At 34.6% G+C, this 12745-nt stretch overlaps 1 protein-coding gene across 1 annotated transcript; it reads left to right on the top strand.

Moving 5' to 3' along the window:
• On the top strand, window positions 9310–12607 carry LOC18767703 (trihelix transcription factor GT-2). Its single transcript, XM_007200025.2, has 2 exons — window positions 9310–9781; window positions 10512–12607. The coding sequence occupies exons 1-2, from the start codon at window positions 9480–9482 to the stop codon at window positions 11980–11982; spliced, it is 1773 nt and encodes a 590-aa protein (XP_007200087.1). The 5' UTR covers window positions 9310–9479; the 3' UTR covers window positions 11983–12607.

Raw genomic sequence — 12745 nt, 5'->3', positions numbered from 1 at the left:
CGCTTCAATGAGGTAAATACTGAGTTACTTCTTTGTTTGACATGTTTGAGTCCGGATGATTCATTCTTAGCTTTTGACAAACAAAAGCTATTTCATTTTGCTGAATTTTATCCTCAAGATTTTAATTCCCGAGATCTCTTGGCACTTGAAGATCAACTTAAGATTTATATTAATCATATGTGTGCGATGACCGATTTTTCTCAATTGAATGGGATTGGTAGCCTTGCAAGATAAATGGTGGAGAAATGGTTGCATAGAAAATATAATTCTGTTTATTTGCTTATCACATTAGCATTAACTTTACCTGTTGCAACTGCTTCTATGGAGAGAGCATTTTCTTCTATGAATATTGTGAAAGGTCCACTTCGCAACCGAATGGGAGATCAATGGTTGAGTGATAGCTTACTTGTTTATATTAAAAAAGATGTGTTTGCTTGTATTGATAATGAAACTATAATGCTACGTTTTTAGAATATGAAAACTCATCGTGGACAATTGTAATGTGGAATTATGAATTATAATATTTTCATTTCATTTTTATGGGTGTATTTTGTATAAAAAAAATTTTAACCTTTAGACGTTGACCCTTGGAAGGAAATTTTCTGGATTCGCCACTGCGTATAGAGCCCACTCCGTATTGTATTTCACTAATCCAAACCTTTTACTTTGTAGATTTTCACTCAAAGATCATCTCTACAAAAAATCACTTGAATCCGATATCATTTGATCACTCAATTGAATTATTGAAATTTTAGTACTTTCTTGAAACATTGTGTTCATTAATTTTGTAGGACACAATTGGATGTCGAACCGATTTCCGATTTGTCTAATTTTTTGCAAGGATAATTTATGAATGTATACTTAAAAAGTAAATGGTTTGGATCTTTGAGAAAAAAATCGTAAGGTACCCTAAAGGGTATCCCTCACAAAAAAAAAAATATGTGCATGAATCTATGTCTATAGAGATATGGTAATCTATGGTACTTAATTAACGTTGAGAACTAACATGCTAAAAGCCAGTGCCCGATATCTAAGGTCTCTTTCTCACACATATACGCATGTGTTCTTTATGCAAATAATACTAGTGATCAATAGCAACTGCCTATTTGAAGTGATTTGCAAACCCTACAACTCCACTAATACGTTATCTATTAAAATTGACCTTCGATATTAATTTCAATATACTGTGGACATCGCAATGCCAAGGTCATATCTTCGTTGAATGAAATGCGAGGTAGGGCTAGCTTTATTCTGTTTAAGAAAGAAGAGAACTCCATCTTGCCTACCTCCATCTCCATGGTGAACAACTTGGGAACTTCAAAGTATAAAGATTCAAAGTAGGGTGCTAAAAACTGTGAGATTCTAGGTATATCTGCCTTTAACTTTCGAGCATGCAGAAAACTTTTTCATTTGGAAGAAGAGAAACGCAACCAAAGTTTTACATGCACAAGGCAATTGAAAGCCGGAAAGGTATAAAAAAACAAAAGTATTTGCTTTGGTCCTGCATAAAGCCTTTGATTAGATTTAGAAGCCGCTCAGTTCACTATCCAAAAATAATTAAACTTGTTTGCCTTTTTTGCTTTGTTATGAAACATCGTTGTAGTGAAAGTAATGGGCTACTTTTGATGACAGATTCTTATAGTAGATTAATTGAAATTAAATTAAATTCGTAATCCAATGAATCTATTGAAGTATAGACACCTAGGAACGAGATTGTATCCACACAAAAATTGATTAGAACAACCTAATTCCAAAATATCTTCACTCATTAACAGAGATTAATTGCTTTCAATTTAACTAAAATAAACTAAAAATCAGTTAAGCACAAAGATTAAACAAAATATTCAATGAGATAAAAGCCCTAAGTCATCGATTCCACCGCTACAAATCATAATTGTATATATAATTGGGGTGCGCTAAATTTACGTATGTACAAAACCTAAAAGGAAAAAAGAAAATTTCATTGATAACAAAAAAAAATACACCTATTGAATAATATATAGAAGACAACAATATATCAACAGTTAATTAATTCATCAAATCCTTAATTGATAATTCATTATTTATATAAGCAAGAACAACAACAAAATTAATTGGAAATCCTTTTTGATAATGCAATCAAGCATGAACACCAAAATTAATGGCAAATCGTAATTGATAATTCATAATACTCAATTGCAAATCCCTAACTGATACTTCACGAAAAAAATCCCTAAATTTCAAAAACAACAAATTGAGGGAAGAAAAGAAGATGAAGACAACAACAAAGAAGACTCTGATGAATTAATAGGAGGTTTTTTTTCTTTTTGTGTTCTTTCTTTTTCTTGGATCACAAGGAATTCCATTAAACAACATTCAACAGAAAAAATGAAAATCCATGGCTACTTCGTAAAGGGGTAGGCTGCTGCCGGTGAGTATCCAAACAAATTTTCAATCCGGTAAGCGTTACTCAAGTTCCCGTGGCTTTCCTACTCCCACGAAGGATGAGAAACATGCTGTGAAAAGTTTGATACCCTAAACAAATTTTTTTTTTTTTTTTCTAAACGGAGAGAGAGAAAAAGCAATTAAAATTGCCACGTGTGTACAGAACAAAGATAAAGAAGTCAGCAAGGTTTCACATGAAAGGCCATAGCACGTGAAGGCTTTAAACCTGGGTCTCATTTGTTGAGAGAATTGGGAGAAATTCTGATGACGTTTCATTTCAAGCCCAAGTGCATGTCGTCCATATCAGGGCTAAGCCCAAACAAGGAAATCCAATAACATATGGACAAAATGTAATTTGGCTAATAGTTATAGTTGTGTGCATGCTGCAGTAGATTTTAAGCATTTAGGCCCTGTTTGGTAATTAGAATTGCATTGGATTGGATATTCCTTATATTTGAAGCATGTTTGAGAAAGAAATGAATTTTTTTTATAGTCAAGTTGAAGGTAGAAGATAGATTACTCATGAATTAAATTTATCCCATCTAATCCCCACAAAATGGTAGGATAATAACACCTTATAACTAATCCCTCATAATCTCCCCAACATAAAAAGTCATTTATCCCATCTAATCCTCACAAAATAATAGAATAATAACACCTTAAATGGGCGGGTTTTGTTGGCATTTTTCGAGATTATCATGAAAAAGTTTTGGGTGCTTTTGCTTCGTGGACTAAATTTCCCAGTTCCATTGCGGCAGAGGTTCTGGCAATGATTGAGGCTATCGTGTTGCTTGGGTTCATGAGTGGCATCACATTTGGTTGGAGACAAACTCCACTTTGGTGCTTCATTATCTATCATCTCCTTCGGATGTTCCTTGGTATTTGCTGGTTGATTGGAACAATTGTTTATGGAAACTTTGTTAGATGATTTTTTTTTTTGTCTCCCATATTTTTCGTGAGAGTAATTGTGTAGCTGATGCCTTATTATTGGTGCGACTCATGATGCTTATTATTGGTGGTCATCGGTTCCTTCATTTGCTGCCAATGCTTATGTTCAAGATCTTTCTTCAGTTACGCATTATCATTTTCGTTAATTGTCGTTCTTTTATTTCAGGTTCTCTTTTCTTGCATGGTTTTGATTTATGTCCCCCTCGTTGTACTAGTTTGATTTTTAATTAATAAAATTTATCCTCATACCGTCGAGGTTCCATAAAAACAAAGACCTAATTAATGATGTGTTTGTAGGGTGTGCCACTCCTCATTCTAGAAATAAAGAATATTCTAGAATCAAGGTGCGTGAATTGAAAGAAATAAATAAAAAGATTGAAAAATTGGTTAAAATACATTACCATTATATTTATTAAAAAAAATTATAATAATCTTACAAGTGTACAAGATATAAATAAAAGTTTATCACTCTAAACTAATCCAACTTATCTGGTCTCGACCTTGTCTTGCCCACTAATTGATATGAAAAATAAAATAGGTGAGGGATGAGCAAACCACCGCTCACCATGATAAGTATGAAATATTACAAGACAAACACACATGCTCTTCATCTTGTTTCTTTTCTTCCTTCTCTCTCTCTCTCTCTCTCTCTCTCTCTCTCTCTCTCTCTCTCTCTCTCTCTCTCTCTAACACTACTTCATGGTAGAAATCTATCTTAAAGGATTGGAATGAATGATTGAAGTATGGAAACATGGTACTTATAGGAGAGGCTATGGATGCACCCAAATAATATTTATATATACAATATTTTAAACCACCAAAAGATAAGATAGAAAAGTAAGGGAATAATATGACTCATTCCTCTTCGGCCAATGATATCACAACACCACCTTCAAAAGATAAGATAGAAAGATAAAGGAATAATGTGAGTCATCCACCTTTGACCAATGATATCACAACATCACTTGTTACTAGCATGCAAGGTGACATGACAATGATGATTTGATTAAAATCAATTCTAAGTCTCTACACGTAGATAACAAGAATGGTGTCATCTTGCAACGAAAGGGATAATCTCATACTAGGCTTAAAATTTAATAACATATAAATCTTCACAATAAATATTTAAATAAGAAAATTTTATATTAATAAATAATTAATATATATAGTATGAATAAATATATATATATATTTTACAGGTTCTCACAGAGTGTTTGATTTATATGGGCATTAGATTTGGGCAATAATAAAAACAAGAGAAAGGAAGTACAAAAACCAAAAATACCAGTTTGATTGGAATTAATTGCCAAGGCTAGTACAAACTGACAGCAAAAGGAAAGAAGAAAAGAAAAGAGGAAAGTCCAAGTCCAAGAAGACAAAAGAAGTTCAAGTAATTAGGGTTTGATTGATATTAAAGGGTGCTACTTGTACTGTCTCAAACATTCTACTTTTGACTCAAAACACTTGTTTTTTATGGCTAAAAGTCACTTTTGGTCCTTGTAGTTTAGCACTTTAATCACTTTTGACCCTGTAGTTTCAATTCCGTCAATTTTGACAATGTAGTTTCATATTTATAGCAATTCAAGGACAAGTTGGTATTTCTGTTAATTTCTTTGACGGTGCAAGGGGCAATTTCGTCAACCCAAAATTCTTAGGCATAAGAGCTCGTCTGAAACTCCCATAATTTCATATTAGGGCTTGAAATCGGTCATTTAGGTTTAGAGTTCTTTAAAAATTGGGATTAATGGTTGAATTTCGAGCCCTAATATGAAATGGGGAGAATTTCAAACAAGCTTTTACGCTTAAGGATTTTGGGTTGATAAAATTGCCCCTTGCATCATTAAAGAAATTGACAAGAATACTAATGTCCTTGAATTGCTACAAATATGAAACTACAATGGCAAAATTGAAGAAATTGAAACTACATGGTTGAAAATAGTTGAAGTGCCAAACTATAGGGACCAAAAGTGACTTTTGGCCATTTAATCTAGAGTTATTTTTCTTTGTTATGGAGAACATACTCCCTAGATAAGGCCAGGGGGAAAGCCTTCGAGATACTATGTTGTTTTGTTAGTTTGATTCGAATGGAGCTTCATTGTTAAATTCTTATTTATGGATTTGTTCAATTTAATTCTAGTTTTTCTCTTTCATCGATTGATGGGTGCTTGATAATCTTATTCAAAGGTTTAATCATGTTTTTCCTATAGTATAGTAAAAACATCCATGCTTTTGATGAGATTTGCAGAAAATTAGTAGATTGTTTTGATTTCGTTGAAATTGTTTCTTGATAGGTTGTTGTCGTAGGTACATGCTATGCTTGAAATTCTTTCTAAACGAAATTAAATTGGGTTTTAATTGTGTACAGTCATAGTGAGAATCAAACTAATGAGATTTACGTATGTATTTTGAAGGTGGAACCTCAATGTCTTGGTGTTTATTATTAATTATTGATTTTTCTTCTACTCGTTTAATCATATTCTTCTTGTTACATATATCTTACGAATTTTGTGCACTTTAACACCGCTCTTTGTGGATACGATACTCGACTTCCAAGATTTACTATTACGCGACACCTGAACTTGGGTTTAGCAAGCAATTTTTGGCGCTGTCGCTTGTTAAAAAAAATAAAAAACAAACTGTAATGTAATGACTAGTCCAATCATCATAATTATGTAACCCCCATCCCATTTACTACGTGAGAACGACCAGGATTGATTGATCCAGAGAGGATGTGAGTCCATCAAACAGTTCCCATTTCCTTCCACATATGTTACCTACCTCACTTCTCTCCACATCCTCTTTCTCATGATTTCTCTAATGTAACCCTTGTATTCTATTTTATCAATATCATTAATCTTGCTTTAAATTCCTCAAATTTGATAACTAGATAGATGATATTTTCCAGCTAAAAATGGCAAATTATAATTAAGCTAAGATCCAGGCTCCAGCTAACACAAGCTATGGGGTTTACATTGTGATTCAAACATTTAATATGTAATTGATTAGTTGGGTGACTTTGGACCCACTACCTTGCATAATGTCTGCTTGCCCATTTCATTTCTTTCCAATAATTGAGTTTTGTTTTACTTTCTTTCTTTTTTAATATGTACAAGACAAATAATTGAGTTACTTGGTTGATAGCAAAATTGTAGAAACAATCGTATCTCTCTCTCAAAGCATTGTCTTGATTGGTTTTTTGGTTAGATACTTTTTTAACATGAGATAGGGAAATATTACTAGATATTAAAAAGGTATATATTACCGTACATTAAAAAGAAAATTGTTGCCCCTCACCCTTCAGTGCCGCATAGGGTGGGGGTTAGGTGTCATCTGTTTCTCCTCCCCTAATTTCTCATTTCGTCTCTATCTTTCTTTTCTCTTTCTGTATCCCCCTCTTTTTTTCTTCTCTTCTTTCCTTCCCTTTTCTTTCCCCTGAATCTTGGTTTTGTTTTTGTTTTGTTGTTTATGGCTACAAGTTTTTTTAGTTTGGGTGTTTTTTGCTTGGCTGTAATAAGAGTTACAGGTGGTGCTATCTATCCCAACGGAGGCGGTGGAATCGATGTCGGTAGAGGTAGTAACGGTTACTATGTTGGTTCATATGTGATGTGGAAGCAGACACTGCGAAACACCATTGTCGCCATGATTTAGTTGCCGTTTTTGGTCCACATATATAGAGTTTTGCTATAGTTCAGTTTTTGGAGTTACAATAGTGAAAGTTACCTGTTTGTTTGGATTGGGGTTTAGCCGGTATGACATTATGGATGTCTTCGGTTGCAAGAGAGGATGTGGAGCGGTGTTCCTGTTTCTTGTTTTAAGTATATTATTCGTTAGGAGTTCGCTGTTTTTTATTTTAATTCTCCAGAACTCTTTAGGAGTTTGCTATGTTTTGTATTCTAATTTTCGGCTGCAATACAGATTTACCGTTGGGCGATAGAGATATATTGTTAATTTGAGTACGAGTCCTTAGAGATTTTCAATCAAGGGGTTGAGTATTTGTTGGTAATTCTCTCTAGATCAAATCAACGTATTGTGTGTTTGGTCACTGAAGATGTTGTACCCATTTTGACTCTTTTATGACTTTGTACTATGATATGTTTCATCCATAATTATTATTACTTTTTCTCAACAAAAAAAAAATGTATATTTTTAGATTATAAGTCAATTATTGATGTTGTTTCAAACTACATCTAATCATTTCAAGTACATACATACCTCCAAAAAGACTAGTGGTGAAACATAAGTTTTTGCTGACTAGGATCACCGCAGGAGGTTTTACCAATATCCTTCACAGTGCCAATCAAGTAGCACATTGTCTTGCAAAACTAGCTTTGAAATTGGGACTGCTAGGTCGTGATTTGAGGAACCTCATTATTTAATTGTTGATTTCTTATTAAGGATTATGTGTAGAAGTGCTCACCTAATTTTTTTAGTTTTAATCAGATAATATATTACTTTCTTCTTTCTCAATAATCTTATAACCGTGTTTAGAATAAACCATATAAAATCTAATGTTTTCTAATTTCTCTTTCAAATCGAAATAATTTATTTCAAATACCTCAAGTCAAACAGAGCCTTTAAATAAACGGCATGCAAGTCATTGAATTAACATAGCAAGTGTACGTACGTTAGATTTACTGAAGCCCCTTGACAGCAAACTTGATTAAAACTATAAAACTCAGCCATTCCCTGACAGAAGAAGGGGATGCTCATGTTCTTCATCTTCTTCACTGACTGTAAACATTTAACTAACCACTCAGAAAAACTGTCATTATGACCTAATAATATCAAATATGGTCCCCAAAATTCAAATACCAAAATTTCAATCCCAATAATTATGTATGGTGGGTCGCAACCTAACCCAATCGGTCTGTGCCTCCTCTCATAAATGTCTTTGCCTAGCTAATTAAATTGGAATTGCCTTGCATTTAAGAAAAAATCATCTTTAAGATAAGTTTATGAACATTATTTTTGTATGACTTTCTTAAAAAAAATAAATATAAATAAAAAAATAAAAAAAAATTAATGGCCGACTTCTGCCTGGCCCGCCTGCCCACGTGGCCTCACGAGCGCCAACGTTTCGTCCAAAAGTTGGAAAAATAAACTCAGGGGTGATTGATTAATTTTCATAATGAAGGGCAATTTGGGCATTATGAGAAGTACCCAATTAATAAAAAATCTGAATTACAGAGACAATCTCACAGAATTGATTAGGTCATTTCCCCAATAGAATAGTGCCTGTATATTAGCCTGCATGATTAAAGGTCAATGGGTTCCATGTTGATGGGTGAGGGTAGTTCAGTCATTTCACCTACGAGTGTACACAACGACCACTGAAATCCAAAACACCAACTCAAGAGGCAATGGCAAAGCTGACCTACAATGGGCCAACTTATTATCCTCATCGCTATCTGCAGCTGTTGCCACTCCCCTGTGATAAATGATCAATCTATATGAATAGCAAATACAATTATTATTGTATAATCATATGAATATTCTTAACAATCTGACATGTTATGGTGCCGATATAAGAATTTAAATTATCTATAAGGTTGATTCTTAAGACCGCAATAAGAAAACTAATATACAATAGTAATACAATTTCATATTTTTTTATTATTAATTGTATAATAAGTAAGAGTGCAAATATTTTTAACTGTTTGATATGTTACGGTGTCGATATAAGAATTTAAATTATTTATAAAGTTGATTCTTATGACCGTAATAAGAAAACTAATATACAATAGTAAAACATTTTGGTATTTTTTATTATTATTTAAAATGTATTTTAGCTTATATCTTGCTGGCACTCCTATTATTACTAAGAACATGTCTGCAAGGGAACCAAGTGAGTGTGTGATGTACATTTTTAACCAACAACAACCAAAACAAATGACTGAAGATTCCATAGCCTATGTGTACAACTAAAGTTTCATAATTTTTAATTGAGACAAGAAATGGGTTATTGAGAATGACAGGCAAAAACCCACCAGAATAAGTTAATTAATTCCTTAATAAAACATAGATATATAATCCCACCTTCATAAAACCCAAGAGAGAATTCACTTTTTTCTTGTCATATATTTCTCAACTCTAATTGCGCCAAGGAGATGCCTGCAGTTGATGTGCCTGTGCCTGACAGCTCATCCACTATGCTGGCGGCAGGGAGCTCCAGCGGCGAAGGCGTGGTGGGGGTAGTTCGTGAAGGCAGTCATGAAACGACTGCCGTTTTGTCAAATTCAGTCCAAGAAGACAAGGACGGCAGAGTTGATGATCTGAGGGACCGGAATTTATATGGAGGAAACCGATGGCCTCGCCAAGAAACCCTGGCGCTGTTGAAGATACGGTCGCAAATGGATGCTGCTTTTCGTGACTCTAGTCTCAAAGCTCCATTATGGGAAGATGTTTCAAGGTGAATTTAATTTCTCTTGTTGTCTTGATCCAAAAAAGTGAAAGCTACGTAGTTAGTCTAGGTTTAACTTTATGCATCTCAGGTCGATCTTCATGCTCTTCTTCTTCTTCTTTTGTTTTGTTTACTTGTTTTCGTTTCATCTTTTTGGTAAATTTTTGTTTATGTTTTTCGGTTAGCTACTTACAGATTGAATAAATGCGCTTAATCACCGGAGCTACAAGCTTTCACAAATTTTTGTATGTTTTGATCAGTAAGAAGTTCATACTTTTGCAGGCGATCTAGCTACTTTGCTTTGCTTGTTAGTTTTGGGCTTAAACGGGGTGCCTTTTTTTAAGTCTGACGAATTTAGTTTCATATGTTGGAAGGGTAATTATTTTCTGACCCCAGAGTTAGTTGTTTACTAAGTGATAATGAAAAAGCATATGAATTATGATTCAAAAGATGAACATGGGTTGTCATGTTTTTAATATTAAACGTAGCAGTAGCATGCAACATGGAGATGAATGATTTTGTATGTGTTTTTAATTCAAGGATGAAGGATGGAACCAAATTTTGTTGTTTCATTATCCTATCTTGTTTTTTTTTTTTTTTTTTTTTCAGTTATTTAATGAGTCCATTCTTGTAAAAACTTCCCTAGTTACTGAGTTTACAACAACAAGATTAATAAAAAATAAAATTACAGCAGCTCATTAGCTTTTTGGAATCTAATTTTTATTATTAATATCTGCAGGAAGCTAGGTGAGCATGGTTATTACCGAAGTGCCAAGAAATGCAAGGAGAAATTCGAAAACGTTTATAAGTACCACAGGAGAACCAAAGAAGGCCGATCTGGGAAACAAGAAGGAAAAACTTATCGATTTTTCGATGAACTTGAAGCTTTTGATCAACAAAACAATCACCCTTCAGTTCCACCAAAACCTCAAGTGCTCTTGTGGCCCAACAACCACCACCATCCAAACAACCCAACTGTAGTCTCTCATGTGATCACTTCTGTTGTTCCTCTTTCCTCAACACCAAACATGATGGCCACAACAAATGGTTCTCATCTAAATGGCTCTCACATCTCACCCCCACCAATAAATTCTTTGCCACCACAAGTTACAAAACCTGTGAATCTCTATCATCAAAATCTTAATGGTTTCAAGCCAAGCTTGGCAACAAGCAATCTGTTTTCGAGTTCTACTTCGTCTACCGCCTCAGATGAAGAGTTTCAAGTTCAACAGAGCGGTAAGAAAAAGAGGAAGTGGAAGTACTTCTTCAGAAGGCTGACCAAAGAGGTGCTAGAAAAGCAAGAGAAGCTGCAGGAGAAATTCTTAGAAGCTATAGCGAAAAGTGAGCACCAACGAACAGTGAGAGAAGAAGCTTGGAGAATGCAAGAGATGGCAAGATTAGATAAAGAACATCAAATTTTAGCCCAAGAGAGATCTTCAGCAGCAGCAAAAGATGCTGCGGTTATTGAATTCTTGCAAAAAGTTTCGGGACAACAAAATGTGACGAATAATATTCAAGCGATTGAGGTCAACCGCACAATACCATCTCGGCCTCAGCCATTGCCAGTACTAATGCCACCACCGCCTCCAGCTCCGGTGGCGGTGATCACAACAAGTTTCGAGGTTCCAAGACTGGATAAAGGCGATAATTCAACTATTCCTCCAGGGTCTACAAGATGGCCAAGAGTTGAAGTTGAGGCTTTGATAAATCTAAGGACATGTCTTGATGTGAGGTACCAAGAAGCTGGGCCTAAAGGTTCTCTTTGGGAGGAGATATCGGCGGGGATGAGGCGGCTTGGATACAATAGGAGTGCAAAGAGGTGCAAAGAGAAGTGGGAGAACATCAATAAGTATTTCAAGAAGGTGAAGGAGAGCAGCAAAACAAGGCCTGAAGATTCAAAAACATGTCCATATTTTAACCAGCTGGAGGACTTGTACAGAAAGAAGAACATGAATAATTCTAGTCATGTTGGTTATGTGGAGAAACCCCTTCCTCAAGCAATATTGCAGCCATTGATCAAGGTCCAGCCAGATCAGCCGGTCTTCGAAGCTATCGAAAGGGAAAACGGGGATAAAAATGAAGAAGACGAAGACGGAGAAAGTACCGAGGAAGAAGATCATCTTGATCGTAGCAATGATGATGATCAAGATGAACAGATGGGGATAGTGACCAATTACAAAGAGTCATCAATGGAGATGGTGGAGTCATGATGAGTGAGACAGGATAACGCAAGTTTGTTAATTTTTCAGATCCAGTTGACGTAAAATGTCAATCCCAAAACTGTCCCAACACATGACTGTAAAGGCAAATACACAAAAAAGAAAAAAGAAAAAAAAAGTATAATGTTTTTCTTTTTTTGTCTTTTATCAAGTCAAAAACTTATCTTACGGTCTCTCTCGATCAATAGTATGGCAGGAAGTACAATCAAGCATCAAGTCGGTTTTGTTTGCAGCAAAAGAACGATCTTCAGTAAGGGGAGTGTTTTAAGGTGGAGAATTTTGAAATCACAGACCCAATTAATTAAGGTCTTAAACCAATGGGTTGTAATTTTAGTGGGAGAGAGAGAGAGAGAGAGAGAGAGAGAGAGAGAGCTCGCGTGCAAAGAATAAAAGAAGAAGCTATATATATATAGTTTTGTATTTATTGTTTGTTATGTATCTTTGTGTTAATAGGGAGATGGAGATTCCCCAATCCTCATGTTAAATAAAGTAAGGTAACCAAAGTTGTATTTTTCCTTGTGTGTTCATGTAAATGGGGGGGAATTGGTTACTTTTTTCCATTTGAATGTGTTTTGAATAAACAAACACCATGGTCAGACTAAAATACTTGTCCAAATATATATTTTTTGTTGGCCTTGTCACTAACATTATGAGAGTGAGAATATACACTAACATTTGCTATTTAAGGGTTTTGATTGGGAATGCAGAAATTAACAATTCATGAGTTTCCTTGTTCTGGATATGTAGTGAGTTT

Source organism: Prunus persica, chromosome G8 (assembly GCF_000346465.2).
Source record: "Prunus persica cultivar Lovell chromosome G8, Prunus_persica_NCBIv2, whole genome shotgun sequence".
NCBI classification, from domain to species: Eukaryota; Viridiplantae; Streptophyta; class Magnoliopsida; order Rosales; family Rosaceae; genus Prunus; species Prunus persica.
This window is presented reverse-complemented; position numbering and strand designations above follow the sequence as displayed.

Bases quoted from the DNA above. Each gene is read 5' to 3' on its own strand.
- LOC18767703 (XM_007200025.2), top strand. From the start codon at position 9,480: ATGCCTGCAGTTGATGTGCCTGTGCCTGACAGCTCATCCACTATGCTG. The intron at 9,782-10,511 runs GTGAATTTAATT...TAATATCTGCAG, and splicing joins TTATGGGAAGATGTTTCAAG to GAAGCTAGGTGAGCATGGTT.